Below are 22,698 nucleotides of genomic sequence, written 5' to 3'. Positions count from 1 at the left end.
CAGGGCCCTCGAAGTCCCCACTGTACTTCACCCCTACAGGCAGTCCCCTACTTTGGCTGTCCAAACTCCTTAGACCAGGGGATGGAATTAATTTATTCACACACATTTTTTTAATTTACAATAACCTGCACTGGTCGAATGCCCTCTAACACTTCATTTATTTTCTCTGTTGCTGTTTATTCTCTTCTTGAATATCTGTACAGATTTGGAAAAGGATCAAACACTACCCCTGGTAAACTGTTCCGCTCCTTCACACCCTTCCCAATGAATGAAAATTTACCCCAATCGCTTCTGTTAAAATTCCTTGTAATTTTATATTTGTGGTCAGTCCTGCCGATATAATTATTTTCCAACTGAAGCCTCTCACGGATATCTCCCCATGCTTCTTCTCCTGTATAGGCTCTATATAATCCTATAAGTCTAGTTTTCTCCCTTCTCTTACTTAAAGTTTCCCACCCAAGTTCCTTTAACATTTCTGATACACTACTCTTTCTCCTGAAATCCCCTGTTGCAAAACTTGCTGCTTTCCTCTGCACACTATCTATTTCTTTTATTAGGTATTCTTGGTGAGGATCCCAAACACTGTTTGCATATTCCAATAATGGACGAACCATACTCAAGTAACTTTTTTCTTTTAATTCTTTGTTGCATCCTTTAAGTAGCCTCATTATCTGTATGCTTTCCCAACAATGTCATCAATATGACCCTTCCAGTGCAAATTACTTTCAAATCTCACACCTAAGTATTTGCACTTGCCATCTTTTGGGATAACTACCTCATCCAAAGTATATTCAAATTCAGTTTTAAAGCTCCTGTTTGTAAAAGTTGTAACAGTTGATTTGCCTCCATTAACCTTCATATTATTTTCTTCAACCCATTGTTGGATACTTTCAAGGTCCCTTTGTAATTCTGAACAATCCTCAATGTTGTTTATTTCCCTATAAACAATTATGTCATCTGCATACAATCTTATTTTTGATATTATATTGTTCCCTAAATCATTTGCGTATATTAAGAAAAGTAACGGACCGATTATACTACCCTGTGCAATTCCCTTCCAAACTTTCTCTTCCTACTTTGACTTTCTGAACCCTTGAATTTAGAAATGTTTTTATCCAACGTGTAACCCTTACGTCCAATCCAATTCTCTCCAATTTCTTTAATAATATTCCATGTTCCACTCTATCAAAGGCTTTGGAAAGATCTATGGCTATGCAATCTAACTGGCCTCCTGAATCCAACTGATCTGATATGTCCTGGTGAAATCCCACCAGTTGTGCCTCACAAGAAAATTTCTTTCTAAATCCATACTGGCTCCACATGAACCAATTTTTATCATCACATATCCCTCTGATGTACTTTGATATTAAACTCTCCAGTATTTTACAAACTATACTGGTCAGGCTGATTGGTCTGTAGGTCTCTGGTTTCCTTTTATCACCCTTTCCTTTATAAATTGGAATTATTATAGATTACTTCTTGGTATGAAAAATGATTTTACTTTTCTTTGCCAGTTAGGATTTCTGCCTCAGTGATATTGTTAACCCTTACACTCCTATGCCCGAGATATCTCGGGCGTGGTAATGCATCACATCCGTGCTGCGCCCGAGATATCTCGTCGGTAACTTTAGCTAAAGTTCTGAAAAGGAAATCCTTTGGAGTTTCCTTTGTTTTTCAAACTTCAAAGGCAACAAACTACATCTTTTAACAGCATAATGGGCCATCAGTCATAAAGGAGACTGCATTTTAACACTATCTGTGGTAAAATATCTGAAATAATGCACTGAGCTCAGCGCGCAACCTAGGTTGGCAGTCCCGCAAAGCACCTGTATCCAGGGTTTGTAAAAATGGCTTCAAGTAGCGGACACCGCGTTCTTTCCGAGTTCGAACTTATAGAAGCTGTGAATACCCTTGAATCGGAATATGAGTACTCAGATATCAGTGATTTGGGTAGTGATTACAGTCCTAGTGACAGTGATAATAGTGATAGTGCTGAGCCTCAAGTACCAGCTCCACAAGCCAGTAAAAGAATTCTTTCCGAACCTGATTTATTTCAGTGTTGCATGGGTAATATGTTTAGTCCTGTAATACACAGTTTTGATGACAGTTCATCGGGTATATCATTCGGTGTGATTCATGATGGTAAGGTAAGGGTGTATTCTGCCCGAGGGTAGGTCCGAACCTCCACAGAGGTGTGCCTGAGCTGGAGTTTACGTACGGTAGGGTGGGCAGTTCCTTTCCGCTCCTCCATTCCCTTACCCCCCACCAACAGCGCTGGCAACCCATCCAAATCTTGACCACACCCAATGTTGCTTAACTTCAGAGATCTCACGGGATCTGGTGTTTCAACATGGCTATGGCCGTTGGTGATTCATGATGAACTGGCGGTTTTAGATGTATTTCAGTGCTTCTTTTCACGAGAAATTATGGAACATATAGCAGTTGAAACAAACAAGTACTTTGTATTTGTTATGCAAACAATGCCACCGTCTCCAACTTCAAGGCTACAGAAATGGAGGGAAACCACACCTGAAGAATGTAGGTCTTTTTTGCCGTGACAATGCTTATGGCAAGAATGATGAAACTTACAATTCTTGAATACTGGTCAATTGATCCTCTAATAATAACCCCACAGTTCTTGGATTTCATGTCTAGAGACAGGTATCTATTATTATTGTTGCGGTTGTTACATTTCAATGACAACAACAGTCAGCCTGAAGGTGACCGGCTGTATAAAATAAACCCTGTAATTGACCATCTCAGAAACAAGTTCAGAGAAACGTTCACCCCGTTTGAAAACATTTGCATTGATGAAAGTTTGACACTTTTCAAAGGCAGGCTTTCCTTCATACAGTTTATTCCATCTAAGAGACACAGATATGGAATAAAGACATTTGTTATCTGCGATTGTGAGACTGGATATGTGCTGGATTTTATTATTTACACAGTGTCAACTACAGAAATAATTCCTGAACGTGAATTTGGGGTATCAGGTGCAGTTGTCTTGACACTAATTGAAAGGTATTTGCGGAAAGGACATATATTGTGGATAGATAACTGGTATTCAAGTCCACAACTGTACGATCACCTACACAAAAACAAAACCAACACATGTGGTACTGCCAGGAAAAACAGGAGGGGTATGCCAAAACTTACTACAAAATTGAAGAAAGGTCAAACTGAACCAAAAGTGACAGATAACATGATAGCGATCAGGTGGTTCGATCGTAGGGAAGTTTGTATGCTGACCACGTGACATACAGACAACATGATACCTACAGGGAAGATGGACAGACGGACAAAACTGCCTCTAGAGAAACCCCATTGTGTTGTTGACTATATAGTAAGTTTATGGGTCCTGTTGACCGGTCAGACATGATGATCAGTTCTATAGAGTCAATGAAATGGTACCGAAAGATCTTTTTCCACCAGCTGGACATAACTGTTCTAAGTTCTCATGCAATCTTCAATGTCAAAACTGGACAGAACATATCTCTAGCAGATTTCCAGCTACAGCTTATAAGGGAACTCATCCAGAAATACCAAGTATCTAGACAAACCAGTAAAAGAGGACGTCCTACATCTGGTGACCAACCACTCAGACTGACGGAGAGACATATCCCATCCCCTGTACAACCTACTCCAAAGAAGAAATTTCCTGCAAGATGCTGCCATGTCTGCTCCGACACAACTGGCAAAAAGAAGAGGCGAGAAACCTAGTACATGTGCATCATATGTGACATGGCCCTCTGTGTTCAGCCCTGCTTCAAAATATACCACACATAGTGAAGTTTTAAAGATGGGCACATTGGAATGTCTGTTGTAAATTACGAAACAATTTGGTGTAAATTAGGTGAGTTGATATTTTAGAACTTGGTGTTTTCACTACATTTCTTATTTTGGCCAAACCTGTCTTAAATTTAATTTTTGTTACATTACTGTAATAGTGAAATGTTCTTTGATTGCTTTTTATTAGGAAATAATAAGTCATAACCGATCTATTCAAAGCGATGACCAGTGAGTACTTTGACTATTATGGACAACCCTGATTTGAAAAAAAGCTAAAATTTCTCACATTAGTAACTGTTGAAAGAACGTTGTCCAGTTTGGTGAGCATTTAGCACTTGTGAAAGAGAAATATAGAACTTTTTATAGGAAAGTGTATTTTTGGCTCACATGGACAACCCTGATTTTTTTGGTAATATTTGTTAAAAAAATAAAACTGAAAGCTGTTCTGGAATTATTTGCCAGTTCATGTGAAATTTCTTGCACAATTTTCATATTTTTCATGTATTTTGAGGCATTTTATTTTGAAAAATAATTCAGCATGGAGGGTTTGGTTAGTTGTTCACAATATTAGCAGCAAAAAGGTGGCACAAGATGGTGTGACTTTTTGAACAGCCTCTAGTACTGTATGGTTAAGATCTACTGTAGATCTAAAGTAGATATATATATTTTTTACTTCTCTCATGATACAGTGATAAAATATTTCCTAGCTGTTTTATTGCAAATGGTCCTTACAATATTTTAAAACACTGCATTATATTCTACACAAGGTTTTTCTGTGCTAAATACCACTAGATTCTCAGTGGAAAACTATTTCAATCAGTCACTACTGTTCTGCATTTAGGGCAAGTTGCCCAGATGGCAGATTCCCCATCTATTGTTTTCCTAGTATTTTCTTAAATGATTGCAAAGAAATTGGAAATTTATTGGTAAGTTATTCTATTCCCTGACTCCTCTTCCAATAAATGAATATTTGCACCAATTTTTCATTTCAAATTCCAACTTTATCTTCATTTTGTATCTTTCCAACTTTTAAAGACACACTCAAACTTATTCGTCTCTTGATGTCATTCCACGCCATCTCGGAACATATCTCTTATGATATAGACATTGATTCCCATAGGAAACAGGAAATATTTGTCGCGAATGAGTAAATTTATAATACCAATATAGTTGGTCCGTTATTGGACATTATACATTTTCCAGCTCACTCATTCCTGGTTGTCAGCATTTCGCCCCAGTATGCTAAATTGGGCTCATCAGACGCTTGGCTAGTGCATACCGTGGATTTTTTTTTTTTTTTTTTTTACGGGGGGCCCCCGTAGCCTGCTCCCCCGCCGTGACCATCGACTCAATCTACATGGCCTCCGACATGCTATTAATTTCTAAGTAGCAAAGAGATAGCTGGGTAGAGTGGGATGTGATACAAGGAGTATCTGCCTGTTTCCATGTCAGACACGTTACCATGCGAGATTGTGTTAGGTATATGGTATTGGTGTATGGTATTGAAGGGTCAGGGAAAAACCACATAGGCAGAAAGAAGAAAGAGCCTACATGTAAAACCTGACATCTTTTGATAGCACATGCAAGGATGTGGGCTGGATAAAGACCAGAGGTTGTGTTAGTTAGGAATATGTGTCATGCAATCATAACCATTTACCTAGCTTTTGTCAATTATTATGGGGGATCAGTCCTACTTGTCACTGCCTGGTGCGGCTCGGGTCTGCTGGCGTCTGGGCTTTGGGCCACAGGTTAGTCCCTTGGTCCAGCAGCCAGCAGTCCCTGGTGCCAAGTCTCCTTTTTAAGGAGAAGGGGAGTAGTGCCAAGCCTTACTTGTTGTAAGGGGCATCTTCTTTCCCGCCTGATGACGTCCCTTCTTTGCGGTGTTGGTGTCACACACTTGTCTCTGTAAATATATACACAAATATACACACATCCTATTATATATACATTATTACTTTTCTTCTGTAGAGTGCGGGCCGCTTTTCCGCTCTCGTGTCATGTAGAACAAGTACAATTACAATTAATAGATTAATAGTTAGTGGTATTAGCAGGGGTGGGTTTTTTGGTCCACTCCTTTGTCGCTGGTGGGGGCGAGGTTGGATTGGATCGTCTCTTTCATGGCTGTGTTGCCTTCGTCGTGTTGTATTTCTTCTCTCAATCCTCCCTCGCTTGACTAAATCTGTAACATATTAATAACATGATCTAGGACAAGGATGTAGGTAGTAGACAAGCATGTACATATATACAGGTGTTGTTGTGTGTGTGCATATTGTTAAGTGTTGCGGTGTATTGAGTTGGTGTCAGTTTAGGAGCGAGGGCGGTTTTGGGCCCCCGGCCTCCTGGCCCTGTGCCTGAACAGAATGTGTTTCGGTGTGGGGTATTTGGTGTATAGGTCGACGTCATAGCGTCCTATTCCACTGACTAGTGGGTTGACCTTACTACCCCATGACTTCTTGTACATTCGGAGTGTTTGCTTACGTATGTGTTGCCTTATGGAGGTGACTTTCGCAATTGCGCGTAGGTGGCGAATTGGTGTGTCATACGGGAGTTTAGCCGCTGCTCGAATGCATTTGTTTTGTATTAGTTCCAGCTTATCCAGCCACTGGGAGCCACTGGCAGTGCCATTGCACTGTGACTTTGTCTCATTTTCAAAAATTGATGCCTGTCTGGCTATCAGATAATATAGGCGTTGATTCCCATAGGGAACCTGAAATACTTGTCGCGAATGTGTGAATTTATAACACCAATATAGTTGGTCCATTACTGGACATTATAAATTTTCCAGCTAACTCATTCCTGGTTGCAGGCAAATGCTGGGGCTGTACCTTATTTAAGACCATGACCGCTTCCTTCTCATTCCTAGGCCTTTGCTGTCCTATCGTCGCCAAAGATCTATCTGTGTCGGTGCGACGTGAAGCAACTAGAAATAAAAAAAACTTTTCTGGTTGTCAGTGTTTTGCTCCATTATGCTAAATGGGGCTCATCAGTTGGTAAATAGCACACCTACCAAGACGCATGTCTAGTGCATACCATGGAGGCCACTGCGTAGGCTACTTGGAGCCACCGGCAGTACCAATGCACTATGCACTATGAGAGACTTGGTGTCATTTTCAAAACTTGATGCCTGCTTGTCCATCAAGAGATATACATGTTGATTCCCATAGGGAACCTGAAATATTTGTCATGAATCAGTAATTTTATAATACCTATATAGTTGGTCCGTTATTGGACATTATAAATTTTCCAGCCAGGCAGGCATCAATATTTTGAAAATGAGACTAAGTCTCTCATAGCACTGCTGGTGGTTCCAAGTAGCCTATGCAGTGGCCTCCACGGTATGCACTAGCCATGCGTGTTGGTAGGTATGCTCTTTACCAACTGAAAAGCCCAATTTAGCATACTGGAGTGAAATGCTGGCAACCAGGAATGAGTTAGCCGGACAATTTATAATGAGGAACTCAGCTCATCAGCTTCATTCTCGACAACATAGTGCTTAGGTTCCGTCTTGGATCGAGATATTTCTAGAACCTCAAAGACCTTGAATGTAATGGTCGAAGAAATTTTAGTTCACCAGTCCACTTCTATCAAGTCGATCTACATTTTTTGAACATTAGCATAAAAGACGGAATATTACATTACGAACATTGCTCAACGACATTAAATTACGAAATAAGAAATTTATTCAATCCAAAATCCACCTAAAATAGAGTGAACCTGCAATCAATTCTAAGAGGAACTGTTTTGCTCACTATATATCTTCACTGAAAAAAGGGACCTCTACAATGGACTATTAATGTTTTAAAGTTTAAAATATCAGCCGATTTTATCATTTTATTCGACTTGTTATTAAATAATCAAACTATATAATCGCAAGTTACAGAATTACTACAGACTTATAATGTAACTTATCCCCATACCTAGTACAAATAGGTCACTGTTTTCCAGTCTGACAGTAGGCGATTTCATTTTAATGCATGTCAATTTAGTATTATCGACCAAACAAATGCACTATTATCTTTAATGCCTAGTAGTTATAAAAGTTTTTAAAGATTGAAAATTGTTATCTGGATGCTCTATTAACATTTTGTAATATTTATAAAAACTGACAAAAGCTTTAACTTTAGTCAAATAATTGTATAAAGTCATAATATGTCGCATAAAATATGCTACCAATTTTAATCTAAGGTTTTATGGTGTACACCAAAAATTTTAATAGTCATTGTAAGAATATTGATGGTTATGAATTTCATGTTTTTGGTCCGTATTGAACAATATATAAGTAATAATAATAATAACTTAAATGTTTCCACCTTTTCAATACAATATATTCACAAGATTACAAAATTATACGGTACTAGTTTCGACCCATCTAGGGGTCATCATCAGCCGTATTGGAGCAAAGATCATTTGTGGCGAAATCCTAAGACAATATTATTTTAAAGAATAACAAGTGAAATGAGATGTTATGGTAATAGTTAATAATACAAGGAATATACATAATAAGAGGTTTTTAACAAAGAATAAAGTATAAATGGGGTGTTGTAAAAATTATAATCATGGAAATCAGTAAGTTCTTGTATTGAAATGAAATATGGCTTAGGAAGAGGGCTTAAGGTGGGGCTGAAGGGTGCGGGAGAAAGTGTAATTGTCTTGGAAAAGTACCTTTGATTAAATTTAGGATTGAGTTTAGGTTGGCTGCATTATTGTTTCTGAGGAAAGTGATAAATAGATCGAAGAGTATGTTGGGTTTCTCTGAGATTTCATTGAGATTGTGACTGGCATTAAAGTATTGGTCTAGGTGTATGTAGTAATTTTCCATTATGTTCAGTAAAGGGGCCTTGTTTGCTAATACGAGGATGTCCATGTCTTGTTCAATATTGGTGAAATTATGGTTATAATCTTGCATGTGTTGGCCGATGGCTGAAAACTTGCTGTATTTTATTGCGTTAGTGTGCTCGTGGTATCTGATAATGAAGTTTCTCCCGGTTTGCCCGATGTAGGTTTTTTTACAGGTGGTACATTTGATCCTATAAACTCCTGATTTTAAAAAACTGCTGGTCTTGTTGATGTGTGAAGTATTGTATAAAACATTCATGTTCTTATTGTTGGTTTTGAAGGCTATTTTAACGCCTTGTTTCTTAAAGATGTTGGTTAACTTGTAGATATCATTGTTGAACGTGAAGGTGGAAAATGTTAGAGGTTTGGTTATTTCTTTTTTGAGGGTAGTTTTTGGGCGATGTTTGTGTTTATTGATTATCCTTTCTATAAAATGATTGCTGAAGCCGTTGAATTTTGATCCTCATATCAAATTCACACTAGAATCCGAATCAAATCAAAAAATCAACTTTCTAGATTTAACCATCACTAGAAACTCAGATTCTTTCAGTTATAAAATTTTCAGAAAACCCACTCAAACAGCCTCCACCATTCGCCAAGATTCAGTGCACCCCCAGTCCCACAAACGAGCCACATACAACAGCCTAGTTCACCGAGCCTTCAGCATACCTATGTCCAATAAAGATCTAAAAAACGAACTCAACACAATCCGCGGAATCGCAAAATTCAACGGCTTCAGCAATCATTTTATAGAAAGGATAATCAATAAACACAAACATCGCCCAAAAACTACCCTCAAAAAAGAAATAACCAAACCTCTAACATTTTCCACCTTCACATTCAACAATGATATCTACAAGTTAACCAACATCTTTAAGAAACAAGGCGTTAAAATAGCCTTCAAAACCAACAATAAGAACATGAATGTTTTATACAATACTTCACACATCAACAAGACCAGCGGTTTTTTAAAATCAGGAGTTTATAGGATCAAATGTACCACCTGTAAAAAAACCTACATCGGGCAAACCGGGAGAAACTTCATTATCAGATACCACGAGCACACTAACGCAATAAAATACAGCAAGTTTTCAGCCATCGGCCAACACATGCAAGATTATAACCATAATTTCACCAATATTGAACAAGACATGGACATCCTCGTATTAGCAAACAAGGCCCCTTTACTGAACATAATGGAAAATTACTACATACACCTAGACCAATACTTTAATGCCAGTCACAATCTCAATGAAATCTCAGAGAAACCCAACATACTCTTCGATCTATTTATCACTTTCCTCAGAAACAATAATGCAGCCAACCTAAACTCAATCCTAAATTTAATCAAAGGTACTTTTCCAAGACAATTACACTTTCTCCCGCACCCTTCAGCCCCACCTTAAGCCCTCTTCCTAAGCCATATTTCATTTCAATACAAGAACTTACTGATTTCCATGATTATAATTTTTACAACACCCCATTTATACTTTATTCTTTGTTAAAAACCTCTTATTATGTATATTCCTTGTATTATTAACTATTACCATAACATCTCATTTCACTTGTTATTCTTTAAAATAATATTGTCTTAGGATTTCGCCACAAATGATCTTTGCTCCAATACGGCTGATGATGACCCCTAGATGGGTCGAAACTAGTACCGTATAATTTTGTAATCTTGTGAATATATTGTATTGAAAAGGTGGAAACATTTAAGTTATTGTTATTATTACTTATTGTAAGAATATGTTCATTTTTATATATATATATATATATGTTGTAAGTTATGTTAATATTGTACTTAGGCCTTGTCACTAAGTTTCCTATGGCTGATGATGGCATACAAATAATGCCAAAACCGGTCCCAATGTTTGAAAGGTAATAAATATGTGATGTGTTAATGACGTCACATTGTTTTGTATTGAAAAGGTGGACATAACTATCCTCAATTTATAGCGTAAATCTAGATTCAATATGGACCAAAATGAAGTTCTTAACTTTCAAATCAACAAAAATGATGGTAATAAAATAAATATGGGGATAATAGAAAAATATCAAAAATAGTGGCGGTTACACAACTTAGCGTGGAAATACAGTACAACGGTAGACCATAAATATGCAAAATCAAACCATATGCAAGGGAATACTTGCTGGCCTAGTAAACAACTAAGGAAGGATTGTGAAATGTGTAGGGGCCGTATTGAGGTCCGCTGGAGGGTATGATGTTATGGGGAAGAAAAGGTTCATGATCATCCACCTCTAACTCATATTATTAAGATAAATCAAAAGATACAATTACAAATCAAAAACACACACATACACACACTAAAAAAAGGCAATTAAATTTTAAAATAAATGCAAGAAACTTTTATCAAGGATTCGCAGAGTGAATGGAGGCATCCTCAGAAGAATGAAGATTAATACAATATGTTACTCAAGAGAGAAGTTTACATTATTTGTAATAATGAAACATTGAGCCAGAAAAGGTTTGCCTCCGAAGACAACATGTAACGGATTAGCCTAACAGCGAAATTCTACAGAAACTCAATTATGGTGAAGCTGAGAATCTAGAGGAAAATCCGGCGCACAAAATAAACTCTTACATTATCGTGGCAAGTTATGTTAAAGGTGACAAAGACCAAAACATTAAAATGAATTTAAGTTAAAGTAAATTCTAAGAATTAGAAAATTATCACTTACCGTGGGGAACTGAAGACCCGAGGGAGCTAGTCCCCGAGCACAGCTGCTCGCGAGGACGGTCGGATGGAAAGACGCCGCAGAATTGCATCATGTATTTGAAGCGGCAGAAGGCTGGCAATGGAAAAATTGCAGTTAACCAATAGGACACTGAATTCCTCTAGATTGCCATTTTTCGCCAATTGGAAAGTTCATTATTCTGACCAATCCAAGTACATGACCATATATGGTCAGTTCAAAATAGTTAGCAGTTTCACAAATTCTAGAATATTTCAATTGCGACACATCAGTGGAACATTCAATTTACAAAGTATACATTTATTGTTTGCCTATTCAATACCTACAGTACCACGTTTTGTGGTTAAATAATCATAAGAGGTTCAAGAGTTGTGGACATGTTTCACCCTTCTTATTGGGCATCGTCAGCACATTAGTTAATCTTAACCCTTTCACTACCAGTTTTATTTTTTCATAATTTAGGTTATTTCTTTGCATTTACTGGTCAACGAACTTCCAGTTAGTATGTAATTTCAATATCTAATTCATATCTGATACGTTGTGCCTCTGAGAGAGGTGGGATATTTGTATCCCACTGGTATTTCTGTGTGGGACATATGTGTCCCAGTATATTTTGAAAGATGCCAACCCTACATAATACCATTATGTATAAGAATATGAAATACAAAATATGGTACACAGAATACTAAATAGTCAAACTTAAAACGATGATGTATAAGATCAAATTATTAGGTTAAGAACACTTCACATGTAGGTTAGATTAGGTGCAACAGATCAAGTGTGATAAGGTGCAAAGTAGTTATTGCACAGAGGGAGCTTACACATTGTACAGAGAATTTTGGTTCTTGTTTCTTTCTTCAGCTTTGAGCACTCGCCTTCCACCAGCAAGTAATCTTCGACATTCAACATCAATTTTGATGCCGATGTAGGTTGCCCGGATGTTCTCTTCCTTTTTACTGTTGCATTTGCTTTGCCAACAGCCATCATTTGTTCTGCAAGGGGAATAATGTACTCCAGCAACAGAATCTTTTTATGTTTGGTTTCTTGATACAAAATCCAAGATTTGACAACGGCTTCATGAGGACCTTCAAGAAAACCTTTCTCCACCACTTTAGAGATTTTCTATCAAAATCGTATGTTCCAACTTTCCGATCTGATAGATCTACACCTCCCATAATTTCATTGTAGAATGATGTTGATTCTGGGCAGGGAACTACTTCTTTACTTCTATCTTTCTTGTTTTTTAGCACTTCGACTTCGTTTGCCATATGGCAGTTGCTAAGTACCACCAATTCCTTAGAATCCTGCCATCTTGCAGCAAGCGTTCCAGAAGCATTAGCTAAATACTGACATTGGCTCCTGTCTATATTTCCCTGCAATTGTCGTTTTTGTCTGCTTCCGAGTCTGTATCACCACCCAAACCTACCGAATCATTGTCACTAGGCATGTAATTTACATCCGCAACGTCATCAGAGCCGAAGTCCAAATCTGACGTTGAATCTTCTCCACTGGTCTCTAAAAACTCTGCCAGTTGGTTGTCATTCGAAAAGACATCCTCCCAATGCCATCTTTTTTAATTCATCCTAGCTACAATAAACAAAAGCTATTCCGTAAACCAGGTTATAAAATACCACTGGGACTATATGTCCCAACGAAGACTACCAATGGGGAATATGTGTCCTATTGTAAATAAATTAGATATAACACTGTACTAACCTGATATATATGTATGTAAGATGCAAGAAAGTGGTATTTTTTATCGCTATAAGCACCTGCGCGTATTACACAATGAACACAATAATGTAACGTCTGAGAATTGGCGCGAAAACAGTGACCCGTATCGATAATCTCCAGTTTTATGAATAAAACTTAGAACAAGTGCCATCTGTTAGAAATTTATGGCAATGCTATAGCTAACAAATATATAGATAACCATTGGGACACGGTCCTGTGCTATTATAATTGAAATCCCATTAGTATTGATTGATGCCCTTGCGGGACACATATATATTGATAAAAAGTTTTTAAAATCGGCATGTATCTGGAATTGAAATGGATCCTCTTCTTAGTGACAGTCAGTAATATTTGCCGCGATTGCTGCTAAGTAGATCAAAGGATGAATTTTGTTTTAAATTATATATTCCAACTGTTAAATTTAGGTTGAAAAGAAGCAATTAGTGTTTCTTCGTTGGGTTGAATTGATTTAAGATACACTCTGACGTTATCATTGAAATGGAGCATAAGTTGGAGATTTATCTGTGTTTGATAGTTATGTTGATTTTCACATATAAGAGTAGTTTTCCAGATGTTGTAGGAAATCTTGACGGGTAGAGTGTTTTTAAACTGCAAAAGAATAAAAGACGTATTTACTGAGAGTCAGGATACCAGTTGCTATGGAATGGGAGTGGGCATCTCGGACATATTGTGAGTCCTGGACCTCCTTGTGCTCAGGCGGCTAGGACTATACAATCCACCGGTGGTCCATAACCCGTTAGAGGAGAGATCCTCACTTGGACTATGTGCAAGTAGGGTAGCATCCTGCTTCATGAATTTACCGAGCTCAGAACATTTTAAGCAAGCCTCGGACCTATGGGAGTAACGGAGTCCCACTCCCATTTGACAAGCGAGGGACTCCTTGGAAACAACTTGGCGAACGAAATGGAATTCGATGGGGAGCTATCAATATTAATGGGGCTTATGGAAGAAAGAAAGTAGAACTGGCTGAGTCAGCAAAGAGGATGCATCTGGATGTGCTAGGAGTAAGTGATATTCGGGTGAGGGGAGATAACGAGGAAGAGATAGGAGATTATAAAGTGTACTTGACAGGTGTTAGAAAGGGAAGGGCTGAGTACGGGGTAGGGCTGTTTATCAGGAATACTATTGCACGCAACATAGTTTCTGTTAGGCGCATAAATGAACGAATGATGTGGGTAGATTTGTCAGTTGGAGGAATTAGGACTAGAATTGTGTCCATGAATTCACCATGTGAGGGTGCAGATGAGGATGAAGTTGACAAGTTTTATAAAGCATTGAGTGACATCGTGGTCAAGGTCAACAGCAAGGATAGAATAGTGCTAATTGGCAATTTCAATGAGAGGGTTGGGAATAGAACTGAAGGATACGAAAGGGTGATTGGTAAATGTGGGGAAGATATGGAATCTAATGGGAATGGGAAGCGTTTGCTGGACTTCTGTGCTAGTATGGGTTTAGCTGTTAAGAATACATTCTTCAAGCACAAGGCTATTCACCACTACACATGGGAGGCTAGGGGTACCAGATCCATAATAGACTATATCTTAACAGACTTTGAATTCAGGAAATCTGTTAGAATGTCTGAGTTATCTGGGGATTTTTCGATGATACCTACTGTTATCTGATCTGTAGTTAACTAAGTATCTCTAGGCGTAGGGTGGAGAAAATGAAATCTGTCTGCAAACGAATGAGTAGAAAATCTCCAGGACGAGGAAATTAGACAGAAGTACATGGATATGATTAGTGAGAAGTTTCGAACAGTAGACAGTAAGCAGGTTCAGGATATAGAAAGTGAATGGGTGGCATACAGGGATGCTGTGGTAGTAACAGCAAGGGAATGCCTAGGAACAACTGTGTGTAAAGACGGGAAAAGACGAACATCTTGGTGGAATGATGAAGTGCGAGCAGCTTGTAAACGTAAAAAGAAGGCTTATCAGAAATGGCTCCAACCAAGGACTGAGGCAGACAGGGATTTGTATGTAGATGAAAGAAACAGAGCGAAACAAATAGTTGTTGAATCCAAAAAGAAGTCATGGGAAGATTTTGGTAACAACCTGGAAAGGCTATATCAAGCAGCAGGGAAACCTTTCTGAACAGTAATAAAGAGTCTTAGGAAGGGAGGGAAAAAGGAAATGAACAGTGTTTTGAGTAACTCAGGTGAACTCATATTAGATCCCAGGGAATCACTGGAGAGGTGGAGGGAATATTTTGAACATCTTCTCAATGTAAAAGGAAATCATCATGGTGGTGTTGTGAACAGCCAAGCTCATGGGGAGGAGGAAAATGATGTTGGTGAAATTATGCTTGCGGAAGTTGAAAGCATGGTAAATAAACTCCATTGTCATAAGGCAGCAGGAATAGATGAAATTAGACCTGAAATGGTGAAGTATAGTGGGAAGGCAGGGATGAAATGGCTTCATAGAGTAGTAAAATTAGCATGGAGTGTTGGTAAGGTACCTTCAGATTGGGCAAAAGCAGTAATTGCACCTATCTATAAGCAAGGGAACAGGAAGGATTGCAACAACTATCGATGTATCTCATTGATTAGTATACCAGGCAAAGTATTCACTGGCATCTTGGACGGGAGGGTGCGATCAGTCATTGAGAGGAAGTTGGATGAAAACCAGTGTGGTTTCAGACCACAGAGAGGCTGTCAGGATCAGATTTTCAGTATGCGCCAGGTAATTGAAAAATGCTACGAGAGGAATAGGCAGTTGTGTTTATGTTTCGTAGATCTAGAGAAAGCATATGACAGGGTACCGAGGGAAAAGATGTTCGCCATACTGGGGGACTATGAAATTAAAGGTAGATTATTAAAAGCAATCAAAGGCATTTATGTTGACAATTGGGCTTCAGTGAGAATTGATGTTAGAATGAGTTCTTGGTTCAGGGTACTTACAGGGGTTAGACAAGGCTGTAATCTTTCACCTTTCCTGTTCGTAGTTTACATGGATCATCTGCTGAAAGGTATAAACTGGCAGGGAGAGATTCAGTTAGGTGGAAATATAGTAAGCAGTCTGGCCTATGCTGTTGACTTGGTCTTAATGGCAGATTGTGCCGAAAGCCTGCAGTGTAATATCTTGGAACTTGAAAATAGGTGCAATGAGTATGGTATGAAAATTAGCCTCTCGAAGACTAAATTGAAGTCAGTAGGTAAGAAATTCAACAGAATTGAATGTCAGATTGGTGATACAAAGCTAGAACAGGTCGATAATTTCAATATTTAGGTTGTGAGTTCTCCCAGGATGGTAATATAGTAAGTGAGATTGAATCAAGGTGTCGTAAAGCTAATGCAGTGAGCTCGCAGTTGCGATCAACAGTATTCTGTAAGAAGGAAGTGAGCTCCCAGAGGAAACTATCTTTACATCGGTCTGTTTTCAGACCAACTTTGCTTTACGGGAGCGAAAGCTGGGTGGACTCAGGATATCTTATTCGTAAGTTAGAAGTAACGGACATGAAAGTAGCAAGAATGATTGCTGGTACAAACAGGTGGAACAATGGCAGGAGGGTACTCGGATTGAGGAGATAAAGACTAATTTAGGAATGAACTCGATGGATGAAGCTGTACGCATAAACGGGCTTTGGTGGTGGGGTCATGTGAGGCGAATGGAAGAGGACAGGTTACCTAGGAAAATAATGGACTCTGCTATGGAGGGTAAGAGAAGTAGAGGTAGACCAAGACGACGATGGTTAGACTCGGTTTCTAATGATTTAAAGATAAGAGGTATAGAACTAAATGAGGCCACAACACTAGTTGCAAATCGAGGATTGTGGCTACATTTATTAAATTCACATGGGCTTGCAGACTGAACGCTGGAAGGCATAACAGTCTGTAATGATAATGTATGTGTGTAGATAGTGACTTACCATTTCCTCCAGCCATTAATTACAAGGTGAAACACAGCAACACAAACTGCACACCGCGGAAAGAAAAACACTTCCGAACTGCCTCATCCAGGAATAATAGGCAGCTCCCTCATGATGTAGGTACAGAACTCGAACAAGAATCATGACAAGAAATGAACAGGAATTAAGAATGCACACGTAAAAATTACAACCTATAAAAGAAACATGTTAGTTACATATTCAAAATTAAGATGTAAAAATAATTTTACAAAAGTTAGCTGAGAATGACTATCATCATCATTTCCTCCTTCCATAACACATGATCCTGCTACCAATGTAGCCTTAGTTCAGAAGGATTATTAGCTCATACACGAACTAATAACAAACTTGATAAAAATAATAGGAAAATAAAACTAATAATAATAATAATAATAATAATAATAATACAAAAATAAGGAAATAAGCATGAATACATAATAATAATGAAAATGATGGTAATAAAATAAATATGGGGATCATAGAAAAATATCAAAAGTAGCGGCGGTTACACATCTTAGCTTGGAAATACAAGGGTAGACTATAAATACGCAAAATCAAACCATATGCAAGGGAATACTTGCAGGCCTAATAAACAACTAAGGAAGGATTGTGGAATGTGTAGGGGCCCTATTGAGGTCCGCTGGAGGGTATGATGTTATGGGGAAGAAAAGGTTCATGATCATCCACCTCTAACTCATATTATTAAGATAAATCAAAAGATACAATTACAAATCAAAAACACACACACCAAAAAAAAAGGCAATTAAATTTTAAAACAAATGCAAGAAACTTTTATCAAGGATTCGCAGAGTGAATGGAGGCATCCTCAGAAGAATCAAGATTAATACAATATGTTACTCAAGAGAGAAGTTTACATTTACCTGTAATAATGAAACATTGAGCCAGAATAGGTTTGCCTCCGAAGACAACATGTAACGGATTAGCCTAACAGCGAAATTCTACAGAAACTCAATTACGGTGAAGCTGAGAATCTAGAGGAAAATCCGGCACACAAAATAAACTCTTACATTATCGTGGCAAGTTATGTTAAAGGTGACAAAGACCAAAACATTAAAATGAATTTAAGTTAAATACCAAGAATTAGAAAATTAGTGCTTACCATGGGAACTGGAGACCCGAGGGAGCTAGTCCCCAAGCACACCTGCTCGCGGGGTCGGTCGGATGGAAAGACATGCCAGAATCTCATCAGCACTCGAAGCGGCGGAAGGCCGGAAATGGAAAAATCGCAATTAACCAATAGGACATCGAATTCCTCTAGATTCCCATTTTTCACCAATTGGAAAGTTCGTTATTCTGAGCAATCCAATTACGTGACCATATATGGTCAGTTCAAAATAGCAATTTCACAAGTTCTAGAATATATCAATTTCGACACATCAGTGGAAGTGATGAAAATCATTTTTTGTCTGTATTGAAAGTTTTGTAAAGTATATAGGAAAATGTTTAAAATTTATTTCCACCTATTCAATACAATACAATACAAGATGTTGGCATTTAAGTTAAAATATTTTTCAAATGTGAGACAAGTTTTGCCTCTTATTGTGAGGCATCTTCAGTTACTAAACAAAACCTTATTACTTGTCAGATAACATTTCAAACATTCTACAGCTATTATAAAAATGTTCATGAAACAACTAAAAATCTAATAAAATGATGAACTTATGTGTAGTTTACTTGATGAATAGGATGTCATTAGATGGTACAGTAGTACAGATGATGGCTTGAAGCCTTAGTCAATATTAGGTTTTAAATACATAGTGGAAAAGCATATAAAATCATTTCATTGAAATTATACAGTACATTTAAATGATATTAAAAATATACAGTACATTTAAATGATATTAAAATAGTAGGTTATTAGGTGGTACACTTAAAAATGGAGGTATCATATAGTTATAAGTGACAGTTGATGGCTTAAAGCTGTAGTCAGAGTTTGAAGCATAAGTAAAATAACATGTTTATATATAGTAAATGAATATGAAAAAGATTACATTAATGAATATAAAATGTTAAGGAAAAACATTCCAAATGCTGGGCAATTGTTATTGATGTCAGCGTATATTTGCCCGTAAAGTTTAATGGTCAACAGTTCATAGGTTATTTGTAGATTGGTTCAGCAAGATTGTGCTGACACGAAGTTTATAGTTGGCTTAAATTTACAGTATTTTGAGTCATCTGAGTAAGTTTGTAGAGATGATGATGAGCTGTTATAATCTACGTTGGTAAGATTTTAACACGAAGGTTGAATGGCTGTTGTTTTCTTAACTGATTGACAATATATTTTCAAAACGTTGATATTGGAAATTTTATATTATTGACGAATGTTGTGGAGTTTGATGGGGCTGTTGAAATAATGTTGTTGATTGGTTGGTTCTAAAATGAAGGAAAAAACTATTAATTTTGATGAGAATGAAAGAAAAAACTTGGGAAGGATTTGTCAAAGTGTTGATGGCGTTGCTGGCCCGTTTGACTTGCTGTGTGAATTGTTGTCAAGATACTAGTGGTCGCTAACTTTTGTACTCCTTGTGTTGTACACATGTCGTCTGCGCGGAGGGGGATGGGTTGGAGGGGGCGGGGCTGTAGGCTTGTGATTGGCGTACGGAAGGGAGTTGCGTATAGTGGGGGAAGCGGAGGGGCGTGAAGCATTTATTGGCTTAAGATTGGCCCGTGGAGGTGAGATACGTAAGTTGGGAGGGGAAGGGGGTGTTATGTGTTTGTTGACGTGGAAGGAGTGTTTATTGATACTGTATTGAAAATATTGAAGAAATTTTTGTCCTGAAGGTTTACTTTATTAAACAATGCCACCATTTGGTAATATAAACAGCTTCTATTGTCTATTGGATCATTTAAATTCTTATTAGCATTGAATTTTTGGTCTAAAAATATACCGGTATATAAATTCTCGAATTCGGTCACGAGTGTATCTTTTTTTAATCTTTTTAAAATTTGAAGATCCTGTTCAATTGTGGTAAAATTGTGTCCAGTTTCTTTCATGTGATTGCTCACTGCTGAGTGTTTATTATGTTTCTGAGCATTGAAATGCTCGGAGTACCTAGTTATGAAGCTTCTTCCTGTTTGTCTGATGTATGAGCTGAGGCACTCATTACATTTTAATCTATAGATACCGGAGCCTGAGTATTTATTATTTTCAGAGTTTATTGTATTGTGGTTGAAGAACATTTTTTGGTTTGAATGTTGAGTTTTGAAAGCTATTTTGATCTCTTGATTTTTTAAGGTATTGGTTATTTGATGTATGATTGGGTTGGTGTATGTAAAGGTTGCATACTTTGATTTTTCATTTTTTATTAGGGAGAGGTTTGTGGATAGTTCCAATTTAACCTTATTAATTAGTTTGTCTATGATGGAGGGGTTATATCCATTGAAAGAGGCTATTTCTTTTATTGTGTTTATTTCTTTTTTTAAACTGATGGTCGAAAGGGGAATTTTTAGAGCTCTGTACACCATGCTGTAAAAAGAGGACCGTTTGTGTGATTGTGGATATAGGGAACTTTGTTTAATAGTTATAGGTGTGAATGAGGGCTTTCTGTAAATTTGAAAATCAAACTTACCGTACTGAAAGTTCTTGTTATTGTGATGTCGAGAAAATTAATAGAGTTGTGGTCCTCATCCTCTTTAGTGAATTTGATGTTGTTATCTAAATTATTTAAATAAGTTAATATGTTTTCACTGTTGTTCAGATTTTTGTCAATTATTACTAGCGTGTCATCGACATAGCGTAGCCATAGATTTAATCCATTGATGTTTTTTATTATTTTGTTGTTTTTGAGGTTATCTATATAAATTTCAGCAAGGATTCTGGATAAAGGTTCTTCCATGGCCAGGCCTTCTTGTTTGTATATTTTATCGTTGAAAGTGAAATAGTTGTTTTGTAAGATAAAGTTTAGTACTTTTAAGAGTTCTTCTATTTCTATTTTGCTTAGACTGCTGTGTTTGGAAAGATTGTTTTTTATTATTTCTATAGTTTTTTTTAGCAGGAATGTTTGAATACATGTTAGTGAAGTCGAAAGAGCACATTATGTGATTAGGTTTTAAGTTGAATTTTTTATGTTCATAAGTTCATCATTATATTATATTTTTAGTTGTTTCATGAACATTTTTATAATAGCTGTAGAATGTTTGAAATGTTATCTGACAAGTAATAAGGTTTTGATTAGTGACTAAAAATGCCTCACAGTGAGAGGCAAAACATGTCTCACATTTGAAAAATGTTTTAACTTAAATGCCAACATCTTGTATTGTATTGTATTGAATAGGTGGAAATAAATTTTAAACATTTTCCTATATACTTTACATCAGTGGAAACCGCATGTGCGGTATAGGATGCCTCAAAAATAAGGCATCTTACAAAATTACAATTCTTGATGCTCATAATATACAATGATACAATGATATACAATGATAATGTCCAATAACGGACCACTAAATTGGTATTATGATAATACCTTTTGTAATTTTGCTTCTTTATACAATAACAAAAAAATTAAATTACACATAAAACACAACCAAATTTTGAATACAAAAATCATTTCAGAAATAATTCTCACATCTTGCAATGTTTATTTACAGTACCAAATAATATCTTGATATGTCCAAAAAAATAAAATGGTAAAACAACATATTAAGAAATAATGTAATAAATGATTTTCAAAATAAAAGGTAAATAGTTTACATTTCCGAACTCAATAATGTAATTTCATGAAACACAATGCTTATTTTCAGTTCTCCATCTTACCACAGGCGTCATTAACAACTAGGTACTTACAATGATCTCCTTAAGGAACTTTCGTCCTATCAATGCAGTAATTAAACTGAGAGCATTTTTCTATTTGTGAAACTCACGGCCTGACTTTTAACCCTATTTATCATCATACCATTGCCTACTCTCCATCCTCAATGTTATCGAGATCTATTTGCAGTTGCTCACAATCTTGTTACTTATTTGTAGAACTGTATTATCTGCAAAAAGCCACCTTATCTCTGATTCTACTTTGTTGATGATGCTTGTTGTTTATAGTGGCCTCATCTTTGTCATCAGCCCAGTTCCACTTCTTTACTCATAGCATTTATATATAAGAAAACAAAGGTCCAATAATACTGCCTTGAGGAAATCCCTTCTTGATTATTACAGGGTCAGATAAAGTTTCCCTTAGTCTAATTCTCTGAGTTCTGTTTTCTAGGAATATAGCCACCCATTCACTCACTCATTTCACTTCCTGATTCTGTCATGGAGAAAAGGAGAAATTAAAGAAATTATTGAAATAGTGATAAACAAAAATCATATTGTGATTTCTTGTACTGCTTATTAACCTATATACTTTTTGTTATAGATGTGCCGGTACAAGAGGCGGATGTGGGTGAATTGCTCTCGTAAGTCATTTTATTTCAGCACATTATAGTAGGCCTTTTAGACTACTATTGAGTAGCAAAGTTGGTTAGACACTTGATTCATATGCTTGACTGGCACAGTCAGTTGGAATTTTAGAGTTTTAAAATGTAAGACACCTACTAGAATACCGTATTTATATTAATGGATTTCTTTAAGAATTTTCAGAACAGAATCCCCTTGCTCCACTGCCTGTAAGACAGACAGCAGTTGAAGGGACGCTGAACATATCCAGCACATACTGTAACCAGATCTCTGTGCGTTAAGTGTTCTAATGCCCAGGTACTTGGGTA

The 22,698-nt window shown here is 37.0% G+C and overlaps 1 protein-coding gene across 1 annotated transcript in view; it reads left to right on the top strand.

Annotated features, from left to right (window-relative positions):
- LOC136875915 (fibrous sheath CABYR-binding protein) overlaps positions 1–22,698 on the top strand; it is a 381,453-nt gene that overhangs the window by 26,904 nt on the left and 331,851 nt on the right. Inside the window, exon 5 of the mRNA XM_068228254.1 lies at positions 22,350–22,389. Coding sequence (XP_068084355.1) covers positions 22,350–22,389 — 40 coding nt within the window. The remainder of the gene's footprint in view (positions 1–22,349; positions 22,390–22,698) is intronic.

Source organism: Anabrus simplex, chromosome 6 (genome assembly GCF_040414725.1).
Source record: "Anabrus simplex isolate iqAnaSimp1 chromosome 6, ASM4041472v1, whole genome shotgun sequence".
In the NCBI taxonomy this organism is placed as follows: domain Eukaryota; kingdom Metazoa; phylum Arthropoda; class Insecta; order Orthoptera; family Tettigoniidae; genus Anabrus; species Anabrus simplex.
Note: the sequence above shows the minus strand (reverse complement) of the source record. Positions and strands in the feature narration are given on the sequence as shown.